The sequence below is a fragment of the Artibeus jamaicensis genome, unplaced genomic scaffold (genome assembly GCF_021234435.1).
Source record: "Artibeus jamaicensis isolate MK-2021 breed Jamaican fruit bat unplaced genomic scaffold, CSHL_Jam_final contig_444, whole genome shotgun sequence".
NCBI lineage: Eukaryota > Metazoa > Chordata > Mammalia > Chiroptera > Phyllostomidae > Artibeus > Artibeus jamaicensis.
In genome coordinates, this window is record NW_026521831.1 from 1,396,596 (window position 1) to 1,423,237 (window position 26,642).

The following is a 26,642-nucleotide window of genomic DNA, read 5'->3' on the forward strand; positions in this document are numbered from 1 at the left end:
GCCCTCCATTTTATTATCATGTTTGGAAAAACAAAAGGATTTCCCAATATTTTATAACCTTGTTTATTCACTGGGTCTTCCCCCTCCCCCTCGGGGGCAGCCCAGCCACATGGGGTGGTGTCATCCGCCCTTGCTGGGGGGAGCTCCCCCGAACAGGGGGAGTGGAAGGCAGAGGGGGCACGTTGGGGGGGGCGGCAGGTGCACAGGCTGACAAGCGTCTCACAGGAATGAAGGGGCTGAGGGTCGCTGGGCCTGGTTCCACCAGCAGGACCTGCCCAGTGGCCCTGGTCACAGGCCGGCGCTGCCCGTGGGGTGGGCTCCCAACGACCAGCAGCCCAGGGCACTCGGGGACATCCCCAGCCCCGCCCCCGGGCCTGGGCCCACTTCCCTCCAGGAGATGACTTGCACTCCCCAGTCCTGCTTCTCCCCCGACCTGGGGGAGGCCGTCCTGGTGCCCCCTGTCCCCAAGGGTTGCCCCACTCACTAACTGTGTTGGGCACAGCCATTGTGTCCCTGTAGACAGATGAGGAGACTGATTCTGAGAAGGGCAAGCCAGCTCACAGGTTGAGGCCCTGAGGAGAGGGTCCCCGCTGCCTCTGGACCTGGCCTGGGAGAACTCACTTGCATAGACAGGACCATTGCGGCTGCACCAGCCCCGGGCCAAAGTCAGCTGATCTGCCCGGGGGCCACGGGATGGCCAGGGCAGCTGACCAGGAACCAGCCGCCCGGGCGCCCTTGCCCACGAGGGCACCGTCCCCACAAGAAGGTGTTTACTTGTCAACAGCCCCTGCCCTTCTCCAGGGAGGGGGCTGCACACTTCCTTCTGTGTCTGGCAGATGGGGAAGTTGGGCGCTAAGGGGAAATGGCTTCTCCGGAGTCCATGGGGCAATAGGACTCCGATACAGGAGCCTGCTAAGGCGCGCAGTGCAGGAGGGCTTCCTGGAGGAGCTGCCCTTCCAGGTCATCAGGGACTCTCCCCTAAAAGGGCCCAGCCTTTCACAATGGCTTTTGGTGGTAATGCAAAATGGCCAGTTCAGTTCCTGCCCCTCAGGCCTGGGGCTGCCTTTAGACCCTTCTTGTAGCCTGCATGGTTTCCAGGAAAAGAGCTGTGGAGACTCGCTCTGCACTGGGTTCCACCCTATGACGGACGGAGGGGGAATTCTCCAGGGAATTGTGGTGCCGAGTGGGCCAGGGCCGGGAGGCAGGGAGGCTGCCAAACCCCCGGAGGCCTGCCCCTTCCTGGGGCCTGGGTGTGCACGCTCCTCCCCCGACAGGCACACGCGTGTGTGCTGGGCGTCTGGACTTTGGAGAAGGCATAACGGTGGGGCCTTGGTCCCCGGGAGCTGCATCACCAATGTGTTTTTAGACATTTGGCTCCACCCCCAGGGCCTCGGCCTGCCTCCTGGAAATGGGGGTTTTACGGCGGGCGACAGAGCCCAGAGAGGTGGAGTGACTTGCCCAAAGTCACGCAGCTAGGAAGGCGCAGAGCTGGCGTCCCAGCCTGGAGGTGCCTGGACCCAGAGGATCCAGAAGCTCATGCTGGACCCTGCACGGGAAGGAAGCGGAAACACCCAGCAGAATCTAGGGGCGGGGGCACCCGAGGTGGCGGGACTGTTCACGACACCCCTCTTTCTTCAGATCCTAAGGTCCCGTCTGGGGAGCTCAGTTCTGACAGGGTTCAAGAAGGGCTGCCCCCCAACCCGGCCGCCACAGCAGACGCGGGCTCTTCGCCCACACCTGAGCTCTACCACCCCAGTTTTCCTCGGTTTTCCTTGGGGAAGCTCTGCTTTTAACAGGCTCAGCTGGCCTGGGAGGAAGGAACCCTGTGGCAAGGGGAACTAGGAGACTTTTCACCTTACACCCTTTTTGTACCTTTGTAATGTTGAACTAAGTTAATGAATCACTATCCACAGCATTGTTGAAGTTACAAAAGAGAACATTTAACCCTTCACAAGCTGCTAACAGGTGTGTGAGCAGGTGGGCAGCCGCCCGGGAAAGAGGTGGGGGGGCCTTCGTGATGGTGAGTCCAGACCCTGAGCCAGGCTGTGGCCCTGGTGGCATTCACCTCTGGGGCTCCTGACTCCCGGCACTCCACCCCCCCATTAGTCCGGGAAGGGGCCTGTGATGCCATCTTGTGGGACTCGATACCCCAGACCCGGAGCCTGGTCCCCATCCCTCCGCCCAGGCCTCTGCACGGATGATGGACGGATGCTGACTCTGGCGGGGCCCCCTGGTCTGCTGTGGTGGCAAAGGAAGGAAGTGAGATTGGGGGCGGCAAACAGCCCTGGGAACCAGGCAGCCCCCTCTCCCCTCCTGGTCAGTGGTGAGGGGCCCTTCGAGGACCGAATCCTACTGAGAGGGCTGTTCCCAAGTCCAGGGGCCCCATGAGGGCCAGGGCCCGGAAGGGAGGAGCCTGGGTCACAGGCCAGGAAGGAAGAGGGAGAGGCTGCACAGGCACGGAGGTGGCGCTGACTGCCACCCGCAGCACCGGACTGGGACCGGGAGACAGGACAGTCCCCTGCCTTCTCTAGTGAAAGAGGGACCCCGCTGGTACCTCCCCTCCGTGGCTGAAGATCCCGGGCCACCTGCGTGTGCCCATGGGGGCCCTGATGTAAGGCAGGGCCAACCTCCCCGCCCTGCCAGCCCCGGTGTCCCCATTGACGCAGGACTGCTTGTCAGCGGCGGCTCCCACACGCACCCTGCCCCCACTGCAACGCTAGAGCCTGGGAACCCCAACCTCTCCTCTTCCTCATTCCTGCCCCACCCACCCTGCCAGGTCCCCCACTGAGGGCGGTCTGGACCCCCCTCTCTTTCTCCGCCACCAGCCCCTGTGCACCGGTGGAGGGAGCAGTCCCAGAACACTGCAGGGGCCCCAACAGGACTGACTCAGTCCTGGCTCTGCATCCCAGCCCTGGAGGAGGGAATCGGACAGAGGCCTCCTGACAGCGCAGGGAGGTGGCCTGGGGGAGCTGGGAGACACATGTCCCCCACCCGGCCCGCCCAGCAGCCCTTCAGGACACTTGCCCTGTGCATAGGAGACTCTGCCTCACTGGGCTCTTCGAACCCTGGCCCCCTGCAGTTGCCTGCTCCTCATGGTCAGGAACAGGCCCAGCAAGAAAGAGGGGGCCTCTGCAAAGGGGTGTCAGGGAGGCACCCAGGGCTGCCTCAGTGCCTCCTTGTAACCTCTCTCCTCAGCACCCAGTTCCCTGCTGAGCCCCCGATTCCCAAAGCAAAAGCGTTTCCCAGCCCGCCTCACCTGAAGGCTGAGTCAAATTTCAATGCCAGGTCTTTGTGAGAGAAGGATGGGGGGGGGGGGAGGTTGCAGGTGCTGGAGCGAGCTCCTTGCAGCCCCACCTCCAGAGCTGAGACCTGTAGGGCCAGCCTCCCGCCCTACCATGGGTTTCACACGCACAGCAGCATCCTTACAACTGGGAAGTCCCTCTCACACCTCACCCAAATACCTGACGCTGCAGAGCAAGGACAGGACAGAGCAGTGCCCATCCCTGCCAGGCGAGGCTCGCTTAGCACAAGAGGCCAGTGGACTCGCAACTGCAGGGTCCAAGCCTGCTTTGCTCTGTGGCCGCAGGTATGGGCCTTCTCAGCTATGGGCCTGCCTCAACCTGCCCACTGGCACCGCGGGCAGGAAAGGGCCACCACTGAGCTGGGTCACCGCAGAACCTTCCAGCCCAGCCTCCTGCTCCCAGCCAGCTTGGCCCTGCCCCTCCTGAGGGGGACACCATTTACATTCCTGCTTATTTTTAAATACTCTGCTCTTCACTTTCCGACTGGGGGTAGTGCTGGGCAGGAGGGTGGAGGCCTTCTTGGGTGGGCAGTGCCAGGGGAGCCTCTGCGCAGCCCCCAGTGCCCCCCCCCCCGCAGATGCCTGAAATGCCTCTGTCACTGCTCTTCCTTCTGGCCCCAAACCACGCTCAGCCGAGGAGGAGAATTCCACGACTCCGAAGCGTCAGGTTGGGGGCAGGGCGATGGAGGGCACCTCCCGGACTCCTGGCTTGGGGCTCAGTGCCTGGCAGACGGTCCTGCGCCCGCCGCAGCCCCCACCCGAGGCCAGCCCCACAGGTGCAGGAGCCCTAGATGCAGGTGAGGAGCACATCCACAGAGGCGGGCACCTCGATCTCCTCGAAGAGCACTCGGCCCCCAGAGGCCTCCGAGGCCCTGGCTTTCGCTGCGGCCTTCAGCAGGTCCTGGGTGTGCTGCAAGAGGCGCTGGTTCCGGTGACGGCCCAGGCGGCGCATAGCCAGAATGGCCAGCACGTGGTCACGCCTGCAGAGACACAGGGCCCTGAGTGCAGACCCAGCGCCTCCAGGGATACCCCGCCGGGAGGAGCCCTGCTCTCCTAGGGGCTGGCTGGGTCGGGAAGGGTCCCAGCGGGTGGAGAGAAGGGGCTGCCCAACTGGGAAAGCAGCCCCTGCGGAGGTCCAGGAAATGGACCTGTGGAGGGAGGGAGGAGGAGCGGCTGGGCAGAGGGTGGTCCCGCCAGGGGGCGTCTGGGGCTGAGAGCACCGGGCTGGGAGCCCCAGCCAGGCGACAGGGAGAAAGGCAGCGTGGAGGCGGGAGGTCGGAGCCCAGAGGCATCGCTAGTCACCCCTTCACAGCAAGAGCACCCACTGGGCTTGAAGCACCACCCCTAGGAGCCTGGGGGGCAGGCGCTGAGGGCAGGAGAGCCCGGAGGGGCCTGGAGGGGAGCCCCGGAGCGCTGCAAGGGTGTAGTCACTCAGAGTCGGAGAGGCAGCATCAGCTCGGGCAAGGAACCCTCTCCCAGTGCCCAGGGCTGGGAAGGGGCTTTCTGCTCCCTCCCCCATCCTGGAATCTCCAGGGTCATGGAGAGTTTCTGGCTGGGATTTCCACAAGCTCGATGACTCAGCCTCTCCCGCAACCAGCACACACCCTGGGAACAAAGTCTCTTTCCTCCTGGCTGGAGCTTCCAGGGAGGGTTTTGTCCGGGAGATGGGGGTTGTACCTCCGCCCAAATTCCCTGGCGGGACGTGTTTCCACCATCAGACACCCGTGGAGGGGCAGGCCCTGCGGAGACTAGCTTACGAGGGAAGAGAACTCCCTCTCCCAGGGCCTCCCTGCCCTACAAGCGCACATCTCTGCCGACTGTTCACCTGAGACCCCTAGGACCCTTGCAAAGGCACGAAGCCCCGACCCGGGGGCTCCGTCCGCAGTGCTCCCCTTGAATGCCAGGATAGCAGGTGGGGGTGCAGACCTGATGTCGGGGTAGTTCCGCACAAGCGCCTCCAGGTGCCGCTGGATGTAGTCTTTCCGAGTCTCGCCCAGTATGTCGGCCACACAGAGGATCGCTTGGTCCAGCCACGCGGCCTCTGAGCCCTGCGGAGACAGGGAGACACCAAAGCCTGCGGGGCTGGCCACCCCCTCCCCGAGGGGGAGCCCCTCGCTGCCCTGCCTGCAGCCCCCGCCTCGGCCCCACGGAAGGACACGGGGCTCCACACAGCACACTGGCCACAGCACCCCTCCCCACGGCACAGCTCAGTGTCTTCCTGCCTCTGCTCCGTTGGGTAAACTGAGGTCTGGACCAGGAAGTCCTGCCTGGAGGGAGCAGTGAGTGGGGGACCAGAGCCAGAGTTGGGGTGTTTGTGTAGGGAGGAGGTGCCTCGGCTGCAAAGGCTGGAGGTCAGGGTGGAGGAAAGGCTGCCACAGCCTCACCCATCAGATGCTGCAGACCCTCCTTCTATCCCCGCTAACCCCACAAAATGTATGCAAAGGTATGCAAAGTGCCTCCCAGGCCCCGCCCCCCGGGCTGCAGGATTGCGGGAAGGACGCTTCTGCTTCAGCCAAAGCCCTGGGCTCCTGGCAGCTGAGAAAGCACTCAAACGCAGTCGGAAGGCGCTCCTACCAAGCCCTGGAAGGTGTTGCCAATGGCCTGGGCTTCCAGGCTCATCTTCTGGGAGCCAGTCTTGCGCTCGACGCCCCGGAACCTCTCACGTGGCCTCAGCGCCTGCGCAATGTACTCTCGGACCACATAACGGTGCGCTTCCTGCAGAGTCTCCTGGGCAGTTGGGAGCTCGGGGTCAGGGTCAGGGCCAAGGGTGTGGTTTTGGGCATGAACCCACTAGCACCCCTTCCCTTCTAGATACCTGTGCACGAAGTGGGGTCACATGTTCTAAGTGGTGGGCGAAGGCCACTACCTTGTCCATGAGGGGCTGCAGCGAGTCCTGTGTCAGCCAGGCCTTGGTGCACAGGACCCTGAAGAGTGGCTGGGGACGAGGATGAGGGGCTGGAATCTCCCAACCGTGCCCCACCTGATCGCCCAGTGCAGGGCTCCTGACAGGGGCGTTTTGGGCCTAGGGACAATTTTTCAACAGGAAGGAACTCTGGGGGGCTATCTAACCCCCTCTCTATGCAGTAGCTCGGTGACATGTCTCCTACCACAAATTATGTCACTAGGCCCTTCCTGGAGCCCTGAGCTCCAGGGCTGGGTTTTAGTTTGAGCCTCTAGCTGGGCCTTGCTGGGCCAGTGCGGTGCCTGGTTCCTTGGACCTACTGTGTCCAAGAAGTGGAAACTCACCATCCCTGCCCAGCTGGGAGCTTGCCCGGGCTCCCTGCCCACCACGCAACCCCCGAAACTGTCCCTGGTGTAAATGAATGCAGTGAATTGGGCCCCCAGACTCCAGGGCACAGGGGGTACCTCCTGGGCATGGGAAGTAGGAAGAGAGGGGTCTGTGTCTGCTCACCTACCTGCACGTCACGCTGCAGACCCTGGAGCAGCCGCTTCTGGAAGACACGGGTGGCAGCTGCCAGGGGCTTCTCCAGCTCCGAAAAGGTTCCTGGGTACCTGGCCAGCAGACTGGTCCTGGGAAGGGCCCAGGACAGGAGACAAAGTGGGCAAGGGGGAGCAGGCTGGGGACAAGGCATGTAGTCATGCAGGCTAGAGGCCATATCGACCCCACTCACTTAGACTTGAATGTGAAGGTCCCAGGGCCACACAATGTGTATAGCAGCCCAGGGAGCAGAGTCAAGTGAGGGGACAGCACTGAAGCCCCAGGAGCTGATCAAGGAGGGGCAGGTCAGCAGGATGAGGCTGGTGCCCCACTGCACTGCAGCTTGCCCCCGCAGCAGCCCAGGCCACACCTCCATCCCTCCTGGACATGGCAGCACAACTAAGCCTTGCCCAGGGGGCCCTTCTCTGAGCCTCATGACTGCTCCCCTGAAGGGACATGTCCTCATTTCACTGTTGAGGAAATAGGGGCCTAGGCTATGCCCAGTCCCCAGTACAGGGACACCGAGGGGGAGGCTAACATTCCATCAGGGGCTGGGTCAGAGGCTGCCTGCCCACCAAGGGGTGGAGAACGTTCCCTGGGGCTGATCAGACAGGCCTGGTTCAGGTTTCTGGCCCAGCACGAACTGGCGGTGTGACTGTGGACAAGTGGCATTCCTTTCCTGAGCCCCTGCTTTCCCATCTGTACATGGGGACACTGCACGTGGGGCGAAGTGCATCAGATGGACAGAGCACCAGCACGGTGCTGGGCACACCGCAGAGGCTCAGGAGGTGCCAGCACGAACCGGGCGCTCTGCGTCCCAGCGAGCAGGTGCTCTGATCGCCATCTGGCAGAAGGGGAAGCGAGGCGCCCACAGGGGAACGGACTCATCCCTAGGCAGTAGCCGGCATGTGCCGAGCTGGAGCATGAACCCAGGACGGCTCGGAGTCTGCGCCCACAGCTGCCGGCTGTCCCGCAGCAATTGGGGCATCCGCAATGGGGGACGCTGAGGCTTGGCATGGGTTTGAAGGCACAGAAGGGGAGCGAGCAGCCACTGCCAGCCCACATGGAGGGTCTCTGCCTGCTGGGGACCGGAGGTCCCAGGCTCCAGCCCCAGCAGAGCCCCGCATCCCTGAAAAAGGAATGTCCTAAAAAGAAAGAACGCTGGCCGGGATGAGCGGAGCAAAGAAAAAGAGCCCGAGTTGACAGGGGCGGACTGAGAGGCGGCTGGGACTTCTCGGCCTCTGCACAGCCTTGAAACTCCCCCCCATCCCTTGCAGGGACTCGGCTCTGCGGGGCAGAGGGAGGCCCCCACAGCGGGGACGGTGGCAGGCAAGGGGCATTCCTGGGAATTCCGCCCGGCCCCGCCCCGCCAGCCGCAGACGCCCGGTCCAAATTTGTTTCGCACCGGGCGCGCCAGCAGCCACGTTTCCGGAGCTCGCGCGCCCCCTGCGGACCGTGCTGGGCACTGCTGTGTGACGCAATCCGGAGACACCCACCTGAGTTCCTCGAAGGCGTTGATGTTGGCGCCCAGGTGCGGCTCCGTCACCGCCCCCGACTCCAGAAAAGCCTTTTCAAACCTGAGGGCAGGGTACATCGAGTCCTTGAGGAGCCTTCCAGGCCACGCTATAACCCCGGGTACTCTCTCCCCTCGGGACTCCCCTCCCCTCCGCTCCCCACCCTGGCCGAGGAGCGCCGCACCTGCACAGGAAGAGGCCGAGCTCCCGCGCGCAGATCCGCAAGGTGGTGGCCTCCAGCTCCGCGGAGATGGCTCCCGCCGCCTTCACGTGCTCTGCCACCAGCTGCGAGCGATGCCACTCGCTAAGCCCGCGTCTGAACCCTGGGCTCCAAGGCTCAGTCCCCCACCGAGTGGCCCAGCGACGCCTCCAGCCTGCCCTGCTCTGTCCCACGGTCTCGGATCCAGTTTCCAGCGGTCTCAACATGGGAGTCAACCCTCCCAACTGCCCAGACCTCCCGTCACTTGCCAAGCTGGCAGCTGTGCCCTGGCGCTCGCGGCCTGGCCCTGCGACCCCGAGTCCCTCGCCCTGCCCTGCCCTGCGTGGGTCTTCAAACTCCTGTCTAAGGGGGAGTGGAGGTGAGAACTGGATTTTATAGCTTTGGATGTCCCCACTTCGAGGGAGACCACACCACCTGAGTCCAAACCTACGTTCCCTCCGCAGCCCCGCCCCCCGGCCGTACCATGTGGACATCGGTGGACAGCTGGGTGTGGAAACGGCCCTGCAGCACTTCAGGGGCCTCTGCGGCAGCCCAGAGGCTCTGTTCCAGCTGCAGGATGCCATCGAAGCAGCTGGAGATCTTGGTCTGGGCCGGGGTGGGGAAGAGGGCTCCGTGAGACCCCCCCTCCCTGGGGAGGAGACCCGGGTGTCCCCTGCTTCCTGAGCCCCGTGGCAGGTCCTCGGAGACAAGGGCCACCCAGCACAGGCACAAGCCCGCTCTGGAGCTCCTCAGCGGTCCTGGGCCCCGCCCCCTCCAGCCTGACCCCACCCGGCCTAACCTCTAGGAAGCTGGTGTAGTCGCTCTCCAGTTGGGCCCACACTTCGGGTGCCAGGAGCGGGGGCAGCGGCTCCGTGGAGAGAGTCAAGTCCGGGGCACCCAGGAAATCAGGGCTGGAAGGTACAGTGGAGGCTGATGAGGCAGCAGCTGCCCTCTCCCTCCCCCCAGGCTCAAAGCCTAACACCATCACCACCATGACCGGAGGGTCGCTGGGGTCTCTGGTCACACACTCTACCCCACACCCCACCCTGCAGGATTCTGTGCCAACGCCACCGCACCCCCCATGCTTCTCACTGCTGGATTCCCTGGCTCTGACCATTAGAATATATAAGAACGGCTCTCCAGATGGACCTTGGCCAGACTGCCTCTGAAGAGATCTCTACCCTCGGGGTCAGGGTACACCCAAAACTCAGCTCTAAGTGTGCCCAGTGCCACACCGCTCAGGAACCTGCCACTATCCAGCCCACACCAGGGAAGCCCAGAGAGGGGTGAGCACCTGCCTGAGAACACACAGCAAACTCACCGCCCAGGACTGTAGGCGCCCTCCTCCTGCCCGTGGGGTGGGGCAGCACTGGGCGGAGAGGCGGTCAGGCCCATCGGCCATCACACCGCCCAAAGCCACAGGTGGACCGCCCTGTGCCCTGCTCCCTGGTGGCCGTCCGAAGGGGAGAGTGGGGGTAAAATCCAAGCCGCTCTGAGCCGGTGGTGGCATCCTGCCTGGAGGGGTGCCCTCTTCTACCTCACTTAAAGGTGACACGTGCACCAGGCCTCTCTCTAGGGTTCCCTGCCGAGGTAGCGACCTCCCCTCGGATGCTTCCTGGCTTCTGGAACCCGGGCATGGGTGGCCCCTTGAATGTCAGAGGCCCCTGGGAATTCTCACTTCTGATCACAGCCCTCTCCCGTGGAGGAAAAGGAGAAGAGAGGTGCACTGCGCTGCTCCGAGTGGGCTCCTGAAGGCCTGGGGCGGGCAGTGCCAACCCCTCCCTGCCCTCCGTGGCTCCCTGGCTGGGGCCTCACCTGCCGTAGACATTGGCGGCCCAATCCAGCAGGGTGTAGAGCTGCTCGCAGCCGCGGGCCTCGTGTGCCAGCTCTTGGAGGCGCTGGGCCATCGCGTCGTGGTAGGCGCGCCGGTAGGTCTCCCAGGCTGGGAAACCGGCGGCCGTATAAACGGGCTGCACCTCCAGCTGTATCTTCTGCAGGTCGCAGCGAACCAACCTGCCGAGCTCCGCCAGAACTCTGGCCAGGTCCGATGCGCCCTCCGCCACCTCCGAGGTCCCTCGGACGCCCACCTGCCCCACGCGCTCCTGCGCGCTCCGCCGCACCGCATTCTCCCATTGCTGGCGCCAGCGGCGCGGCGTGCGCAGGAAGTCTCCATCGGCAGGGGACCGGGGATGGGCCTCCTCTTCCGCACGCACCACCTGGGCCAGCTCGGCTAGCGCGGTGGGGTCCACGCCGCCAGGGCCCAGAGTCTCGCGCACAATGGTGCCAATCTCAGCGCCCAGCCCATCGTAGTGCAGGCACACGTCCATAGCGCGCCGCGCGAAGCCCGTAGGGTCCCGCTCGAAGGTGTGCGAAGCTTTCTCGTCCACTAGCTGCGTCTCCTGGTGCTGCAGCTGTTTAAAGGCCGCCAGCAGCTGCCGTTGAGTGATGAGGTCCGCCACAGATTGGCCTTTTTTCGAGGACAGGCCGGGAGAGGGACCATGAGGGGGAATGCCCCAAGAGGCCCGCAGGCCTGCATCTGACCCATTCGGGGCTGGGCTGCCTGGCCCCGGAAATCAGCTGAAGGTCCGCTCTAGGAGCCACAGCCCCACCTGCTGGGAACTGCCCTGGGAATCACCTCTGAAGAGGCAGAGCCTCTGAAAATGGCAAAGTGTATCAGCCCCTGCCTCTGTACCCCCCTCCTTCACCCTTGCTCCCACCCCCGCCCCGGCCCTGCTGAGCTGGGACCCGGAGGCCTCAAGTGCAGCCCTCACCACTGGCAGGTCCAGGGGGTCAGCGCTCGGCCGGGCGGGTCATGCAACGCCCAGGCTCCTGCCCCGGTGTCCAGTGCAGGCGCTTTGTGCTGCTGCCCACTCCGGGCCAGCCCCACCCCCAGGGGCCCCCCGCCTGCCCCTGTGTGTCCTCGCCTGGGCAGACCCCTGACCTCCCCCTAGGCAACCACGGCTCCAGTGCTCTGTGACCCTGGGACCCCAGAGGGCCAGGGCCTTGTCAGTCACTCCAGTTTCTCCAGGGCTCAGGAAGGCCAGGAAGAGGCCAGAGGTCTGGAGCTGTGGGAATCTGTGTTCGAATCCCGTTTCTCCACCTCCCAGCTGGGAGACATGGAGCCAGACACCTATTGTCTCTGAGCCTCACTTGTCTGTGTGCCCAACGGGCTCTCCCCTTTTGACATGTGGGAAGAATTTAAAATGCAGCTGTTGCAATTGCGCGGTGGGGGCGGGGCTGAGGACCTGGGAGGAGAGCCCATTGGGCAGCCTGGTCTTTGCCGTCCCACCCTCTGGCCTCAGTTTCCCCCATGGTTAGTGTTTGTTTGTGACGCCCTCACCTGCCTCAGGTTCCAGTTCTTCAGGTCCCGCCTTGGGGGACAGCTGCTGGCTGACACCATCAACAACCCCACAGGGCATCTCTGAGCCGTGGCCTGCCCCTGTCACAGCGGTGCCCTGACAGTGGTCAGCAGCTGGACTACCGTTCTGGGGGCGCCGTAAGGACCGGAACAGGAAGCGGGAGCTGCGTCGGAGCAGGCCGGGGTCCTCCTCCGAGGCCCGGCCCGAGGCCCGCTGGCCCACCCGGGAGAGAGCCCGCCGGAGGGTGCCCAGGCTTGGCCTCGCGTCTTCATGGTGGGCGCTGGGTGCCTCCTTGCTGCTTGCCCGCCGTGTGCCTTTCACTGGGGTCTGTGGCTCCCCAGGCTCCTTGGAGCCCTGCAGTTCCGGCCTGGAGGTCAGCATCTCGGGTGTGGGCATCTTAGCAACAGAAGAGCTGGGGATGAAGAGGCCCAGCCCTGGACAGCAGCCCTGGACAGCAGGACAGAAACCCGTGAGAGCCTGGGGGTGTCCAGCAGCTTGGTCAGGAGGTGAGCCCCAGGCTGTCCAGGTAGCTGTCATGGCCAGTGCTGTCTGTGTGCCAGGCCACAGCCAGTGCCGACATATAGACAGCTACTTCCTCCAGGAAGCCCTCCCTGATACCACCTGCCAAGAGTCTCCCCCAGGGCCCACCTTCTCGGGTTCTGCCAGGTCAGGCTCTCCATCAGAGTTGGACGGGGACAGGGCCTGCAGTTCTGCTGCCCAGCCCGACCCACAGCCCACAGTTTCCTGGGCTGGGCCCTGCAACCACGTCCAAGACTTCCTGGACCTTAGGTCCTCAGCCTGAAACGCCCACCACCACCCAGCGTGTTCACCATCCCCCAACCCCCCAGAGCCCTCAGCTCATCCCCATCAGCCTATCAGGCCAAACTGCTTCTGCTAAACGGTGCTCAGAGACTCCCGTGGGCAGCCACTCTGTCCCGAGACTAGCCACAGAGCATGCTCCGAGGGCACCCCCAGAACTAGGGGGAGGCGGGGTCAGGCTGAGGGCATTGGCGGAGGCCAGCTTATCGGGGCCTGCAGTCCTCAGGGTTGGGGGGGTATGGTGGGAGGAGCCCTGGTCTATATTTAACCAGGGCTGGGGGTGCCCATCGCAGCTTCTCACCCCTGACATCTCCCACATTCACCCCACTGTGCTCTCTAGCTTCCATGTCATAGGGGGTGAGGAGGGGGTCCCTAGGGTGTGGGGGTGCAGGTCAAAGGCTGGCCCTACCCCCCAAGGCCCCCCGGGGCTCTGCCCACTTCTCTCAGCCCAGTAGGGCTGTGCTTGGCTTTCTGGCTTCAGGTCATGTTCAGGGTGGGAGAGAGGAGAGAACATTTCCTGCCCACTGGGCAGAAGGTCCCAGCAAGGCCAGGTGCAAGGTTTCACTCCTGCCTTGGAGAAACGAGGGCCAAAGGAAGGGCAGGGCCTGCTGAAGTCACTGACGCAGAGGCTGAGGCCCACCTCGTTCCCAGGTCCCCCCTCCCTCGGGGACCACGGCCAGGCTGCCCAGGCCTCGCCCACCCATCCCTCCAGTGAAGTGTCTGTCCAGGGGCCAGACATGCAAGGGGGCACAGAGGCCTACCTTCCTCTCCCTCGGGCCTCCGGGCAGCTGGAAGGAGGGAGGGTTGGGACCAGGTGATTGATGGGAGCCTTATCAGCCCCACCCCAGCCACAGGTCATCGTCCTCCCCAGGCACCAGGACCGGCCTGACCCTGACCCTGCACACAAGGCAGGGAGCCAGGTGTCCTCTGCCCTCCCCAACCCCTGGCGCCCCCGGGCCCTAGCAGGGGCAGGAGTGGGGACGCAGAGAAGTGTGGTGGGGAGCTGCGCTCTGCCCGCCCGGGCTCCAGGCCATCACTAGGGGCCTGTGGGCAAAGGCTGAGATGGCTCCTGTTGCAGCTGAGAAAAGCCCGCACTGAGCAAACTCCTGGCACTCGCGGCAGCCCTGAGACAGCAGAGCCAAAGGGTGCGGTCCGAGCCATTGCCTGGATGAGGGGGCAGCCTCCAAGAGCAGTGGGGGCTCACCTTCAGCCACACGGCCCAGGGGTGGGGAGCCCCGGCCGGCCCAGGTCCGTTTGCACCCTGGGGGAAGAGGCCGGACTCCCTGCTCCTCAGAACCAGCCAGTCGGGATTGCCGTCCAAGGAGCCCTTTCACTGGGCAGAAGGGCCCAAGGTGGGGGCAGCTCCCAGATCCCAGGAGCAGGCCAGGCTTGAAGGTCTCCTGGGAAGCCTGGAGGCAGATTCTGGGGGAAAGAGAGGCAGCTGGTGACTGGGTGTCGTGGGAGGTTGCTCGGGGCCCACCTAGCCTTCTCATTCACCCTCGTCCCAAACCAGAGCTATGGTGCAGGTCACTTGGGGCCCCGGGACCTGCTCCTGCAGCTGCCGGAGCCATTCTTGACCTTCCCAAAGTATAAGCCAGCCAGGCCCCGCCCCAGTCGAAGTCCCACTGTGGCTCCCACAGCCCTTGGGCATTGCCTGGGCCCACTGCTCCGCACTCAAGGCCCACGGTCCGGGACCGAGCTGTCCCCAGCCTCCGTGCCTGCACCCACCCGGTTCCCTGGGCGCCGGCTCAGCCCCACAGCATAGCCTGCATCCCAGCTTCCGCTCAGGGTTTCAGGACCCAGGAGTGCTGGTGCCCTCACCTCAGTCTATGGAGTCCTGGGGCTGTGCTGCACCCCACCCCCACCCCCCATCTGCTCAGGGCACTTGGGACGGTCCCTGTGGTGATGGGGCCCTCCTTACTGGCTGGGCAGCCTCTGACCACCTGGCACCACAGAGCCAGCCTGGAGGAGGAGTGAGCCACGAGTTTCCGGGGTGCCGCTACCCAGGCTGGCCTGGCTGGGGTCCACGCTGGGGCCCAAGGGCTGGGCTCTCTGCTGACTGCACCTTGACTTCTGCCCTACACTTGCCTCCCCACACCCAGGAGTCCCCCTCTGGCTCTCTGTCCTCATTGACCTGGGTGTCCAGAGGCCCTGGCTTCTGCATCTGGGGCTCAGCACCAGCTGAGCTTCAAGACCCAGGAAACTAGGACCAGACTAAGTCCTGGGCCCCACGTTCCCTAGGTCAGGCCGGCCCAGCTGCAGAGCCAGCGGAAGGGGCAGAAACGCCACCCTTGGATCCTGTCTCCTCAGAGCAAGCAGGTGGTGGTGGTGGGGGGGTGTCTTGCTAAAACATAAGTCTTCCTTGAAATCCTTCCTAAAAATAAGGGAGAAGACAGGTGTGTTCTCACCACACTATTCCACATTTGTTAACATAATAAGGCAAGAAAAATAAATAAGAGGTATAAAGATTGGGAAGGACCTGGTAAAATCGTCATTCATAGGCAAGTAGCTATTTCTTACCGGGCTGGTGTGGCTCAGTGAACTGAGTGCCGACCTGCAAACCGAAAAATTGCAGGTTTGATTCCTAGTCAGGGCACATGCCTGGGTTGTAGGCCAGGTCCCCAGTTGGGAACGAGCAAGAGGCAGCCAATGTTTCTCCTTCTCTTGTCTCTCTGAAAATAAATAAATAAAATCTTTTTTTTTTTTTTAAGAAAATAAGCCTATTAGAAAAAGGCACTTGAAAGGCTCCCCCATCCCCTGGCTGGTGTAGCTTAATGGGTTGAGCACTGGCCTGAGAACTGAAAGGCTGCTGGTTTGATTCTTGGTTGGGGCTCATGCCTGGGCCAGGTCACCAGTTGGGGGTATGTGAGAGGCAACCAATTGATGTACCTCTCAAACATCTATGTTTCCTTCCCTCCCTCCCTCCCTCCCTCCTTTCTAATTTCTCTAAGTAAATACATAAAAAAATTAGAAATCAATGGATTGAATGGCAGCCTGCAAGTCAAAGGATCACAGGTTCAATTTCCAGTCAGGGCACATGCTGGGTGTTGTGCTGTGGGCCGGTCCCCAGTAGGGGGCGTGTGAGAGGCAACCACACACTGATGTTTCTTTCCCTCTCTCATGGCCACCTCCCGTCCATCCCCCCACCCCCCACTGGGGACCCTGCCTGCAACCCAGGCATGTGCCCTGACTGGGAATCAAACCTGCGACCTTTCAGTTTGCAGACCACCACTCAGTCCACTGGGCCACACCAGCCAGGGCAATAAATAAAATCTTTTTCAAAAATCCATAAAGATATCCTCAGGTGAGGATTAAAAAAAGACTCTGCCTGTACAGCAACAACACCTGAAACCAGATCAGGCTGTCCTGGCCCTCAGAGCAGCACAGGCCCCCCCGCTGTGCGCTGGGCCTTCAAGGCCCCCCCCCCCCCCCGGCTGCTTCTCCCACTCCCAACACCTCTGCCTCACACCTTTGCACAGGCTGCTCCTTCTGCCAACAGGGACCTCACCCCCACCTCCTCCATCTGCCAGCTCCTTCGAGGCTCAGAACAAGTGGCTCCTCCCCCAAGAAGCCTCCCTTGATCAGCCGAGCCCCCAGGACGGCCAGCACCTCCCTTGCTGAGTCCGGTCTGGCCCCCAGCATATCTTCTCCCGGGACTGAGGAAGCTACAGGCTCTGGGGCATCTGCCCTTTGACCAGGTCACCGTCCCCCAGGGCGGGGAGTGTCCCAGGAAAGCAGAAAAGCAATCTAATCTAGTAGGAGCATGAGCCTGTGGGTGTGTCCTTCCTTTCGTGTGCACGGGCTCTGCACACCTGTGTCGGTCTGAGTGTGTCTCCTTGTGTGTGCCTCTGACCCAGAATGCGTGTGCCTCAGGAGGCCTGTGGGCGTTTCTCTCCGTGAGTCCGGGTGGCTGTCTGTGCCTGCACACATGTCTTCATGCCCTGCCCGCCTGTCTGTCTGTCTGCTTCCTGCATTTGTGTGTGTCCACCGTGATTAGCTGGCACTCTGGCCTGGACTCCGAGCTGAGGCCCATGGCCCGGAAGGCCACTAGTAGAACTGGAATTGTCCACTGTCCCTTGAGTCCCCGCCCACTGACCACAGCACGCCCGTGGCCCCCCTGCTCAATCTGCACGGAACGTACCTGCTGAGTAGGTAGACGCTGCGCCTCGGCGGAACAGGGCCACCAGGACGGGCCACCAAGCTGGGCCCTCAGAGCCGGCCCAGGCAGTGAGGCCTCTGGGGCAGCCAGAACCGGTGACCAGCAGCTGGGACTTCCCAGCTGTGACCAGTGCCTGCTTGGCCCACCGGCCCCACCCCCAGCCCCACCCTCCGACCGACCCCATACTTTCACTTTCAGAAACGTTCCCACCCCCTTCCATTCCAGAGGCAATCTGTCCAACCTTAGAGTCCTGGCCGCCCAGGGCCCAGGCTGAGGTTCGGGGAGCGTGAACAGAGGCATGCAGACAGATGGGGACTGTGGCGACTGCCAGCTCCTCCGGCAGTCAGATTCAGGCCAGCCCGGGGCCACCCAGCCTACAACCGCCAAGCCTGGAAGGACCCCTCCCCGCAGGACAGAGGTGCCAGCTCCAGGCCTGTCTGCCAAGCTCATCCTGAGAGTCCCTGACTGGCCCTGGGGGCCAGGAGGGCAGGAATGGGACCTTGATTGGCAGGGTGAGGGGTGGAGACACAGGGACAGCAAAGGAAACAGCCCTCCGCGGCTGCTGAAAGAAAGGGGGGCCCTGGTGGGCTGACAAGTCTGCCCTCGGGCCGAGGAGGGGTGGCTGTCTGGGCGGGGGTCAGCATGTGAGCAAAGGTGGGGGGCCTGAACTGGGAACGCAGCCCCTCCTCCCCCGAGGATCAAGTCGGAGAATTTTGTGGGGTCACTGAGATTTCCCAGAAGAGGCAGGCCCCTCGAGGTTGTGGGGGGATTCCACTGCCAGCGTCCCAGGAAAAAACTTAGGGAAAATCCCAGGGAGACAGACCCAGGCCTGTCCCACCTGGGCTGGAGCCATGGGGGCGGGGCAGGGGGGACAAGGCAGGAGAGGTGCCCTGGCAGGACAAGGCAGGAGAACAGGGGCGAGCTTGTCGGGAGGCTCCGGAGCACAGACCGGCAGGCTGGGCCCCCCGGACCGCAGGCCCTTGTCTCTCACCGCCCTGCAGGCTGGAGGTCAGAGACCCAGGCAGGCGCAGGGCTGGTTTCTTCTGAAGCCTCTCTCCTTGGATGGGAGGCGGCCGGCTTCTCCCTGTGTCCTCACGCGGACGTCCCGCTGTGTGTGTCTGTGTCCTTGTCTCTTCTCCCTGCGGGGACCCCAGGCAGACCAACCAGGACCCACCCTCCGGGCCTCGTCTCGACTTGGGCCGAGAGGCCCTGTCTCCAAACACAGTCACGCTCGGAGTCACCGGGGGTTAGGACTTCAGCACCAGCTGAGATGCTGCTGCCCCTTGCTGCCATCAGCAGATGGGCCCAGCTGGGCCCAGAGACTCCAGCTCCTCCTCCAGGAAGCCCTCCCTCTTCCAGGAAGGCCTCTGGCGCACCACTTGGGCCATTAGCTCCGTGAGCCCTGGGCTCCCCCCTGTGAACTAGGGTCCCAGCTCAAGCCCATGGGACACCCAGCCAGTTGGATGGGCTTCCCCCCACACGGCCGGCCTGCCTGTTGTTCTCCCGTCCCCTGTACCTCTCACCATCAGAGACTGACAGATGGGAGGAGCAAGCATGACTCAGGGACAGAGGGCCGGTGCCCATGGGGCGGCCTGTCAGGGCGCTGGGCAACTCTGTCCAGCTGGGGGCCCCGCGAGTGAGCTGGTCCCCGACGTTTGGCACTGGTGCACTGACTCAGAGTGACACAGGGTCCCGCTCACGGCCGCCTGGCTGGCTGGACAGAGACCAGGCCTGCAGCCCAGTACCCTACCTCTGAGGCCAGGGTTGTCCTCTGGAGACCGGCCCCGGGGACCCCGGGGACCCCTCGGACTCACCCTCCTCTTCCCCAGCTCACAGGGCGGGTCCCGTGGTGGATCGCCTCCCCTCAAGAGACAGGCCCCTGAAAAGCTGGTGGTGCCCAGGGCCTGGGGGTGTCCTGGACTTCCCCCCAAGTGCCAGCTGCGCCCCACATCTGCCCAGACCTGCTCCCGCTTCCCAGCAGGAGGCTGTCATGTTTCACCTTTCATGTTGCTCCCCAGCATCCCGAGTAAAGCCCCTCAGGAAAAGCCCCCGACTCTCTGAGAGGCGCCTCAGGCCAGGGCTGGGCGGGCAGGTCAGGGAAGGCGGACAGGAGGCCCCCCACCCCGCGCTGCGCAGCCTCGGGAGCACCCCAGTCCACTCCTGCGTGAGACGAACGGGGCTGCTGTTGGGATGAATGGGTTCACCTCGCAGGAGGACCTGGCTCCCAGGGCAGGACGGGGACCCTCCCCCAGATGCCTGCCTGTCCTCAGAGCTCCTGGGAAGAAGCCAGGCTGCCTCCCGCCAATGCAGAGGCCACAGGTGTCGGTTCCGCCCGCAGTGCTGCCAGCTCGGGCCAGACACGCATCTGAGAGCCGGAGGCCTGGGCCCGTCCTCTGTCCCTAACTGTCTGAGCCCTGGTCTCTCCAAAGACCAGGAGACCCTTCTCCGAATCCCATCGAGGGGTGATGGGGTGAGGTGGGGCTTAACCATGGGCGGGGCGTCTGTTTCTGGCACCGCCCCCCTCAACCAAGACAGTCGTTGAGAGCTCTGGTTGGGCTGGGACCCTGCTGGGTGTGAAGGCTGAGGTCTGTGGCTGCAGGCTCCTGAGCTGACCTGGGGAGCCTATGGCCGGGCTGGGGTGCTCTGCCTGCCCCCGCTGGGCTGCCTCTCCGGGTCTGACGCCCGCACCCCAGCTCACCCCACACCCCCAACTATAGGTCACTGAAGACCTGCCGGGTTACTACACGGCGCACTCCAGAGTGGCACCGCGGGCGCTGCGGCTCTCAGGTCTCAGGTGCACCCGGGACTCCAAGCCCAGCTCTTTGTCAGCTGCCAGCCCTAGGAAAGGTCGGGTTTAAATGGGTGCGGCACTGCCCGGGAGGGCGAGGATGCAATCTCTGTCCACAGCACCGTGGCCCGCCTTATGGTCCTCACCAGGGACCGGAAAGCACCCCCTGGCTCAGGCCCCTTGCTCTGCATTCCAGTGCCAGCAAGTCCTGGCGACACTTCCTGTGCAGTGTCTGCCCACTTTCCCACCCCCTTGAGGACCAGGCAGGAAGGACCGAAGGAGGACAGCCTGGCACCTGTCCCACCTTGCAGTCCAGGGCCCGTGCGGGGGCCCGCGGGGTCGAGAGGCTGAAACTCCAGCAGGACCCCAGCCTGCCAGGCAGACGTGGGCACTTCAGCCTCCCACCTCTGCTGCGTTTGGGTGAGGGGCTAGTTTTAGAGGGAAGGCAGATTGGAGAAGGGGCGTGAGTTACCCTGGAGGCTAGCAAGGCCTGCAGGAGGCTCGGAAGGGGGCGTCTCCCCCCCCCCACCGCGAGTGCTCACCGGGCCCTGCTCCGCCCGGCCCGGTCCTATGTGGCGCTACCCCCTGCCAGGCCCTGAGCTCCCTCAGGCCTCATGGCCAGGCTGGCCGCAGACAGGGAGCCAGGCTGGGAAGGTGGGAGAGAGGGTGGCGCACCAGGGGAGTGGGCCCAGGCAGTGACCAGGCTTCTGTCCTCCATGCCAGCCAGGCCAGCCAGCTGGGATTCCGTGTCCTCATGCAGTGGGACAGAGCCAAGAGACAGAGCCACCAGACGCCAAGGAGAGACAGGACCCTCACGTGGCGCAGGAAGAAGTGCCACCTAATCTCCTAGGTGGGCAGTATGTCTAACTCGGGGGCCTCCCAACCTTGGGAATGCTGTTATAGCCGTGGGCACCGCCCTTTACCCCTTGGTTACCTCCACTGTAAAATGGGGCTTCTGTATGGGTTGATTAGATCCAGCCTGGCGTAGCCCCCACCGCCGTACCATCCCTGGTACCTGGTACCTGGAGGGAAGGGGTGACGGCAAAGACTCCGGCCCTCAGGGCCCAGCCAGGGCTGCAGGCCCCAAAGAGGCGTGGGGAGGGGGCCTGGAGGACTCCAGTCCTGTCCCGGGCGGCTGGGGCGGGAGTAAGTAGGCGGCCACCCCGCGCTCCACCCGCACACAGAGCCCCCACGTGGCCTGTCGCTCACCACCCGGCCAGGTCAGCCCGGGCTCCACGCCAAAACCCTGCCTGGAAAGCCACGGGCAGGTCCACAATTGTCCGCAGCCCCTCAATCGCCCACCAAGTGCGCCCACCACTAGGAAAAACCTTTATTTCCACTTCAAACCACGGAACGAGGAGGAGGCGGGTCCCGGTGGGGTCCTGACCGAGGATGGGGGAGGGCAGGGCTGTGGGCCCGGCCTGACGTGGTGGGGCCGGAAGCTCTGTTCTCCACACAGCAGCCCGGCCACCTGGGATGCAGGTCCTCTCTGCCGTGGGCGGCAACGGCAGGGTTGGCAGGGACAGCAGAGCCTGGCCGCGTCCTTGTCCTGTCACTGGGCCGGGAGGGCCTGGTTCTCAGAGCTGGCCTGCTGGCTGCCAGCGTCGTCTGGAGCGGTGTCCCCTGATGGTCCTGGCAGACTCAGGGAGGGGCTGCAGGAACACCGAGGCCCCTGTCGGCGGGACTGGGCTCCTGACGGGTTTGCAGGGCAGCGTGTGGGACGGGGCAGCCACCGTTCCCACGGCGAAGGAGGTGCGCACCTCGGGGTCGGGGGGAGGAAGGACCGGGCCAGGCTCTGGGAGCAAGGCAGCCTCTGCCCTGACGCCAGCACAGGGGGTGGCAGACTGGAGGAGGCCAGGGCAGACTGGGGACACCCCAGAACCCAAGTCCCCCCCCCCCCCCCGCCCAAGGGGCTGCCCTGCCGTTGTGAGAGGAACCTGACAGCAGGCGGGGGGCTTCCGGACGATGATGGGGGTTGTGGCGTGGACGGGCGGCTTCTGGGCCCAAACTTCAGGGGGCGGCTGACCAGTCAGGGCTGCTGAGGGTGGGGGCGGGGGAGGGTGAGATCTGAGGGGGGAGAGGGCAGGCAGGGTGCTAAGCATCTCCGGCGGAGGCCAAATTCATTTCCTCACCAGGGGACAGACTCCCTCTCATGTGACCTGAAGAGGCCCCCTGGCTCCGCCCACTGTGTGGCCTGCGTCTGGCTCTAGCTCCCAGCCGCACCGGCCTCCTCCAAGAAGCATTCCAGCCTCAGCAGCCCCTGGGCCTCCCACCGGGGCACCTGAGGGCAGGATGGGAGCCCGCTGTGGGCTGGCTTGTCTGCCCCTCCTGGGCACCTGGGCTGGGCCTGCTCGGTGCCCCTACCCTCACCCCTTCCAGTCCCTACTGGACAGCGCTGGAGCCTGGGGGAGCGAGGAGTCGGACAGGACCGTGAGGGGTGAGGTATCGGCCTCTCGTCCAGCAGATACTCGCTGCGTCCGCCTCTGCACCCTGGGCCCAGCGGTGGATGAAGGGACCTCGGGTGCAGGTGAGAGAGGGGTGGCGGCAGGCCAGGCGGTGCCTAGGCACTTAAGCAGAGGCCTAGCAGGCTGCTGCACTGAGGTGGGGCGAGCAGGCTGGCAGGTGGAGGGCCCCGGGTGCAGGGGTGGGCAGGAAGGAGGCCCTGCTTCTGACCCCCTCCCCGTGGGCCCCCAGGCAGCCCTCACTCACCAGCAGCACCCTGGATCTTGGGGGAACCCTGCTGGGTGCCCTCCGGGGGCCAGCGCAGCTCCCCGCTCTCCACAGTGCCCGCCTCGCTGGGCTCCACCACGATGGACGGCAGCCGCTGGCCCGGCCGAGGGCCCTTCTCCCAGGCACCCAGCACAGCCTGCAGGCAGGGCGGGCAGGGGTCAGGGCAGGGGGCGCCCTGGGCTCCCCGCTCCCTCCCACGCCTGTCTTGGGGCCCTCACACCTCCACAGACAGTGTCCCTCCTCCACCCCACCCCTGGGGCCGGGCCCTTGGCACTTGGGGTCCCGGCTGTCCCTGAGGTGCCACAGCAGCCACATGGGCTTACCCCTCAGACTCGTTTCCCAGATAGGAGTCTGAGGCTGCGGAGGTCAAGGCTACACAGCGAGTGAGCCCAGGGATTCTGTGCAGCCCCCAGCTGCCTCCCATTTCCTGCGCAGCCTCTACCTGGGGTCTTCCCCGCCAGGCCCTTGGCCTCTTCCCTGCTCAGAGGACCTGGGAGGCTGTTGCCATGGCTACCTGAGCAGCACACTCTGGGCTCCCTGTTCAGTGCCCGCAGGAGTGGGGGGGGCGCCCCCCCAGCCCTCCCGTGCCCTCAGCATCTCCACCTCCCATTCAAGGCCCTCCGAGGTGGAGGCTCCAGCACCCGGTGCTGCTCCCCCCTGGCCCTCCCCTCCCGCGCTGCCCAGACTGGCCTGCAGGCCCCACCTCCACGCACCTGCTCAGGCAGGTTCTTTCCAGGAGCTCCCACCCCCACCTTTTTCACCCAGCAGTGCAGCTGGTGGGTGCATGTCTGCCCTCCCCTGGGGGCACGAGGGCCCCGGGGACCGGCAGGCACACATCGGGCAGGGCTTCGCTAAGCTGTCCTAGAGCCACAGCAGAACCACCTGAACACATGCTCAAATGCACATTCCTGGGCTCCCACTGGGATTCTGCGTGGGGGACCAGGAATCAGCATTTTAACCTAGTGCCCCAGGCGACCTTGAGGTGTGAGGACAGGTGTGGCTGGGTTGGGCCGTCTGTGGAATCAAAGAGCAGAGCAGGGACCCCAGCCATGCCCCAAATTCCTGCGTTTCCCTGCTGGCGTTCGGGTCCAGGGGCTACGTCCCCCAGCTCCAGAAACACTTCCCACCCGTCATTCTCCTTCCTGCCTCCTAAGGGAAGCCCTGCCGGCCCCCAGCCAGGGGCGTGACTCTGCCCAGAGGGAGACCCCGGCCAGCAGAGCTCAGAGTTCCAAGGCCTGGGGTCCCCCTCCCCCTCCTGCCCGGCCAGGGAGGCCATGCCCACAACCCCAGGCTGCAGACCGGCCTCGGTGCCACTCTGCCCTGCACCCCCCACGATGCCCACAGTGAGGACTCAGAATGCTAAGGCCGTGCTCCTTGGGTAGTGAGCTCACTTGTAGCTCCATCAACACCCTCGTCCAAAAAAAAAAAGCTGGAGCTGAGGCCAGGGCGCTCTGGCATTGCTTCACCAGCAGAGAGAAAACCACCCTTGGGCCAAGCTCTGGGGTCCCCGTGGTCCGGAAGGGGCGCTGCGTAAGCCGGGGCAGCTCAGCCTTCGGTCGCCCTCTCCACCAGACCCCCACAAAAGAGCAAGTGCGTCCCCATGCAGATGGGTAAACTGAGGCACACCCCAAGACAGGGGCCGGGACTGGAGGCTGGCTGTCTCCTTTCCCTCGAGGCTGGGACCGGCCCCCGGGGCCCCGACTGCAGACCTGTCCTGCTCGGCCTTTGGCCTCTTCAGCTGGGCTTGGCTCTGGCACGGCCGGCCGGGGACTGCAGGGGAACGGCGTGCAGACGGACGTGCAGACAGAGGTCTGCGGGGGCCGGAAGGTGGATCCCACCCTCCTCCCGGAAGCCTCCCACTGCTGCAGCTGCCTCCCCACACAAGCCTGGTCCCCGTGCCCATGGCCCAGCTGGACCTCTGTCACTGTTAATCCCGGCCTCAGCCTGCCACCAGAGGGCCACTGGATGGGCCCTGGCCTGGCGCACAAGGGTCAGAGGGCAGGGCCAGGACGGGGTGAGGCTGACCCAGCCTTAGGAGCCACCAGGGCTTCCTGGAGGAAGGTCAGCTCGTCTGAGGCCCAGGGGATGTGCAAGAGGCAGCCAGGCCAGTGGGGAGGAGAGATGTTCTGAGTCGGGAAACAGGTGGGGTGGGGTGGGGTGGGGGGGTGATGTGGAGACAGGAGGCACCCAAACTGGTTTCCAAGGCTGGGAGCTGGAGGGGCCAGGTTCAAGGCAGCCAGAGGCAAAGGGGCCCAGCTCCCCACTCCCCCCAAAGCAGACACCCCCATACCCAGAGTTGGGCCCTCAACCCGCAGCTGAAGGGGAGCCTGCCTGCCTTGGCCCTGCTCACAGGCTCACTCCGGCCGGGCCTCAGGGTGAGGCGCCTGGCAAGACCAGAGAGTGCACAGCAGGGGCTCTGGAAAGGGGCGCCCCAGCCTTGGATGCCCCACCTGAGGCAGCCGTGGGGTGAGCTCTGGCGGGCAGACACCTCCCTTTGGCACTGCTGGGAGGGGAGCTGGGCCCCAGGCAAGGGCAGGAGTGCTGGGGTGGGGGGCAAAGTGGGCAGAGGGTCAGCGGTAATGGGCTCTCGGGGACCAGGAGGGTGAAATGCCTGTGATGTCCTGCTGGTTGTGGGCACGTCCTGTGGGCACCCAGCAAAGGGGGGAGGTGCTATCCTGGGAAGTGAGGTTTCTTTCACCACTTAACCTGGGTCAGCTCAGTCCCCACTGAGACCCAGGGGAGGAGAGGGGGCACAGGCCGGGTGGGGCATCTGGGGCAGAGGGCACCCAGGCCATGCCCACCGGGCCTCCACCCCACCCCAGGGCATCCCCGGCCCACCACTCCCAGCTGGACGTCTGCTGGAGCCCAGGGCAGCTGGGACAGAGAAGGGACAGACATGAGAGAGAGACCGAAGAGGCAGCGCACCGCGGGCCGCAGACAAAGCCGAGAGGACCCGCTGGAGGAAGACGGAGAGAAGCAGCAGACCCGGAAAGGTAAGGGCGAGGAGAGTGACGACAGACACAGGTGGTAGAGCCGTCACCTTGGGCGGGCCAGGCTCCAGCGACAGCGGGGTCACCAGCCCACCGAAGGCTCCCACCGCCCACACCTCAGGTGGCTCCCAGGTTAGGGGCGCCGCTCCCGACCAAAGCCTGGCGCGCAGCAGCCGAGGGCTCACGAGATCCCCGCGCCCGCCCCTTCCCCAGGAGCTCCGACTGAAACCCCCCTCAACTGTCCTCCTTCCTTCCCTCCCACTGGCGCCACGCCTGGACAGCCGGGCGCACCGGGGCCGCGGGCTGGGGCGTGGGTGGGGAGGGGGCGCCCTGTGCCCTACGCCTCACTCACACTCACCGCGCGCGCCGGACGCTCGCGCTGGGCCGCCAGGCTAGGCTGGGCGCTGCTGGCCTGGCTCGCGCTCCCTCGCTCCGCTCTCCCTCCCCGCGCTCCCCGCCCACACGCTCTCAGTAGCCCGGCCCCGCATTCACACTCACGCCCCTCGGTGCTGCCATCCTCCCGGCTCGGCTCTGCTCTGCTCCCAGGTAGGACACCAGCCTCAACCTCTCTTCGACAGGACCCTCCCCCTCCCCCCCAGAACTTGACCACTGTCCCTTGAGACCCAGAGCCTCAAGTTCGAGGTTCCGGAATTCGGGAGACAGAACTGGGTGGGGCCAGATACATAGAAAGAGGACACCCTAAAAAACGGAAAGCCAGGGGCTGGACAAGGAAATGGGAAGGTCGAGATGCACCTCTGTGGGGGAGGCCGTCGAACTCCTTCCAGCCCCTTCATTCCCAAGAAGGATGGAAGCAGCCTGGGACAGTCCCCTTCAGCTGGGTGCTCAGACCGACCCCGGAGGCCAAGGTGCAGGACCTCTGGTACTCGTGGTTTCCTGTGGTCCTGCCGGGCAGCCTCTAATACTTGCCTCCCAGCCAGCACCCCAATCCACTGTTCAGTATCCGCTTCTCCAACCAGCGCCATCTACCATGCTGCACCCAACATCGTCCCTAGCCAGCAGCCACCGCACCACTCTCCAAATCCAACCACCGTCCGCTGTCCGAACCGCAGGCCCCCGTCCATGACCGCCCTCACCCACCATTTGCCAAGCCGGCATTAATACCCTGTGAAGACAACTGCCAGCCCCGTGTTCACTCACCGCCCACCACCCAGCGCCTGTCCACGCGCCACCCCTGTCTGGCAGCCTCCCCTCAGCACTGAAGGACTCTCCGTCCATCTGCCGTTCACTGGTCTGTCCACCACAAGCCTGGCCGTCAGCTGCCTGCTGTTCATTTATCCAGATTTACCCCCCACCCGTCCACTAGCCTCCTTCCACCCAATCAGC

At 64.5% G+C, this 26,642-nt stretch overlaps 2 protein-coding genes across 16 annotated transcripts; both read right to left on the reverse strand.

Moving 5' to 3' along the window:
- EXOC3L4 (exocyst complex component 3 like 4) lies at positions 1 to 17,200 on the reverse strand. Of its 15 annotated transcripts, none has more exons than XM_053666122.1 (16): positions 17,032 to 17,200; positions 15,152 to 15,185; positions 14,766 to 15,005; positions 13,836 to 14,053; positions 13,393 to 13,419; positions 11,794 to 12,259; positions 10,269 to 10,920; positions 9,253 to 9,364; positions 8,937 to 9,059; positions 8,439 to 8,539; positions 8,237 to 8,317; positions 6,718 to 6,832; positions 6,117 to 6,236; positions 5,876 to 6,028; positions 5,228 to 5,349; positions 1 to 4,281 (listed from the first exon to the last, which is right to left on the reverse strand). In XM_053666122.1, exons 6-16 carry the CDS (start codon positions 12,206 to 12,208, stop codon positions 4,089 to 4,091), a joined length of 2,187 nt encoding a protein of 728 aa, XP_053522097.1. In that variant the 5' UTR covers positions 12,209 to 12,259; positions 13,393 to 13,419; positions 13,836 to 14,053; positions 14,766 to 15,005; positions 15,152 to 15,185; positions 17,032 to 17,200; the 3' UTR covers positions 1 to 4,088. The 15 variants fall into 15 exon arrangements, with proteins under 15 accessions (XP_053522097.1, XP_053522090.1, XP_036986288.2 ...); XM_053666115.1 differs by lacking the exon at positions 17,032 to 17,200 and adding an exon at positions 16,101 to 16,300 and having other exon boundaries at positions 15,152 to 15,303; XM_037130393.2 differs by lacking the exon at positions 14,766 to 15,005.
- A 4,358-nt stretch (positions 17,201 to 21,558) lies between these two features.
- LBHD2 (LBH domain containing 2) lies at positions 21,559 to 26,380 on the reverse strand. Its single transcript, XM_053665987.1, has 4 exons — positions 26,328 to 26,380; positions 24,018 to 24,078; positions 22,288 to 22,444; positions 21,559 to 21,645 (listed from the first exon to the last, which is right to left on the reverse strand). The coding sequence occupies exons 1-4, from the start codon at positions 26,378 to 26,380 to the stop codon at positions 21,608 to 21,610; spliced, it is 309 nt and encodes a 102-aa protein (XP_053521962.1). The 3' UTR covers positions 21,559 to 21,607.
- Positions 26,381 to 26,642: the final 262 nt, after the last annotated feature.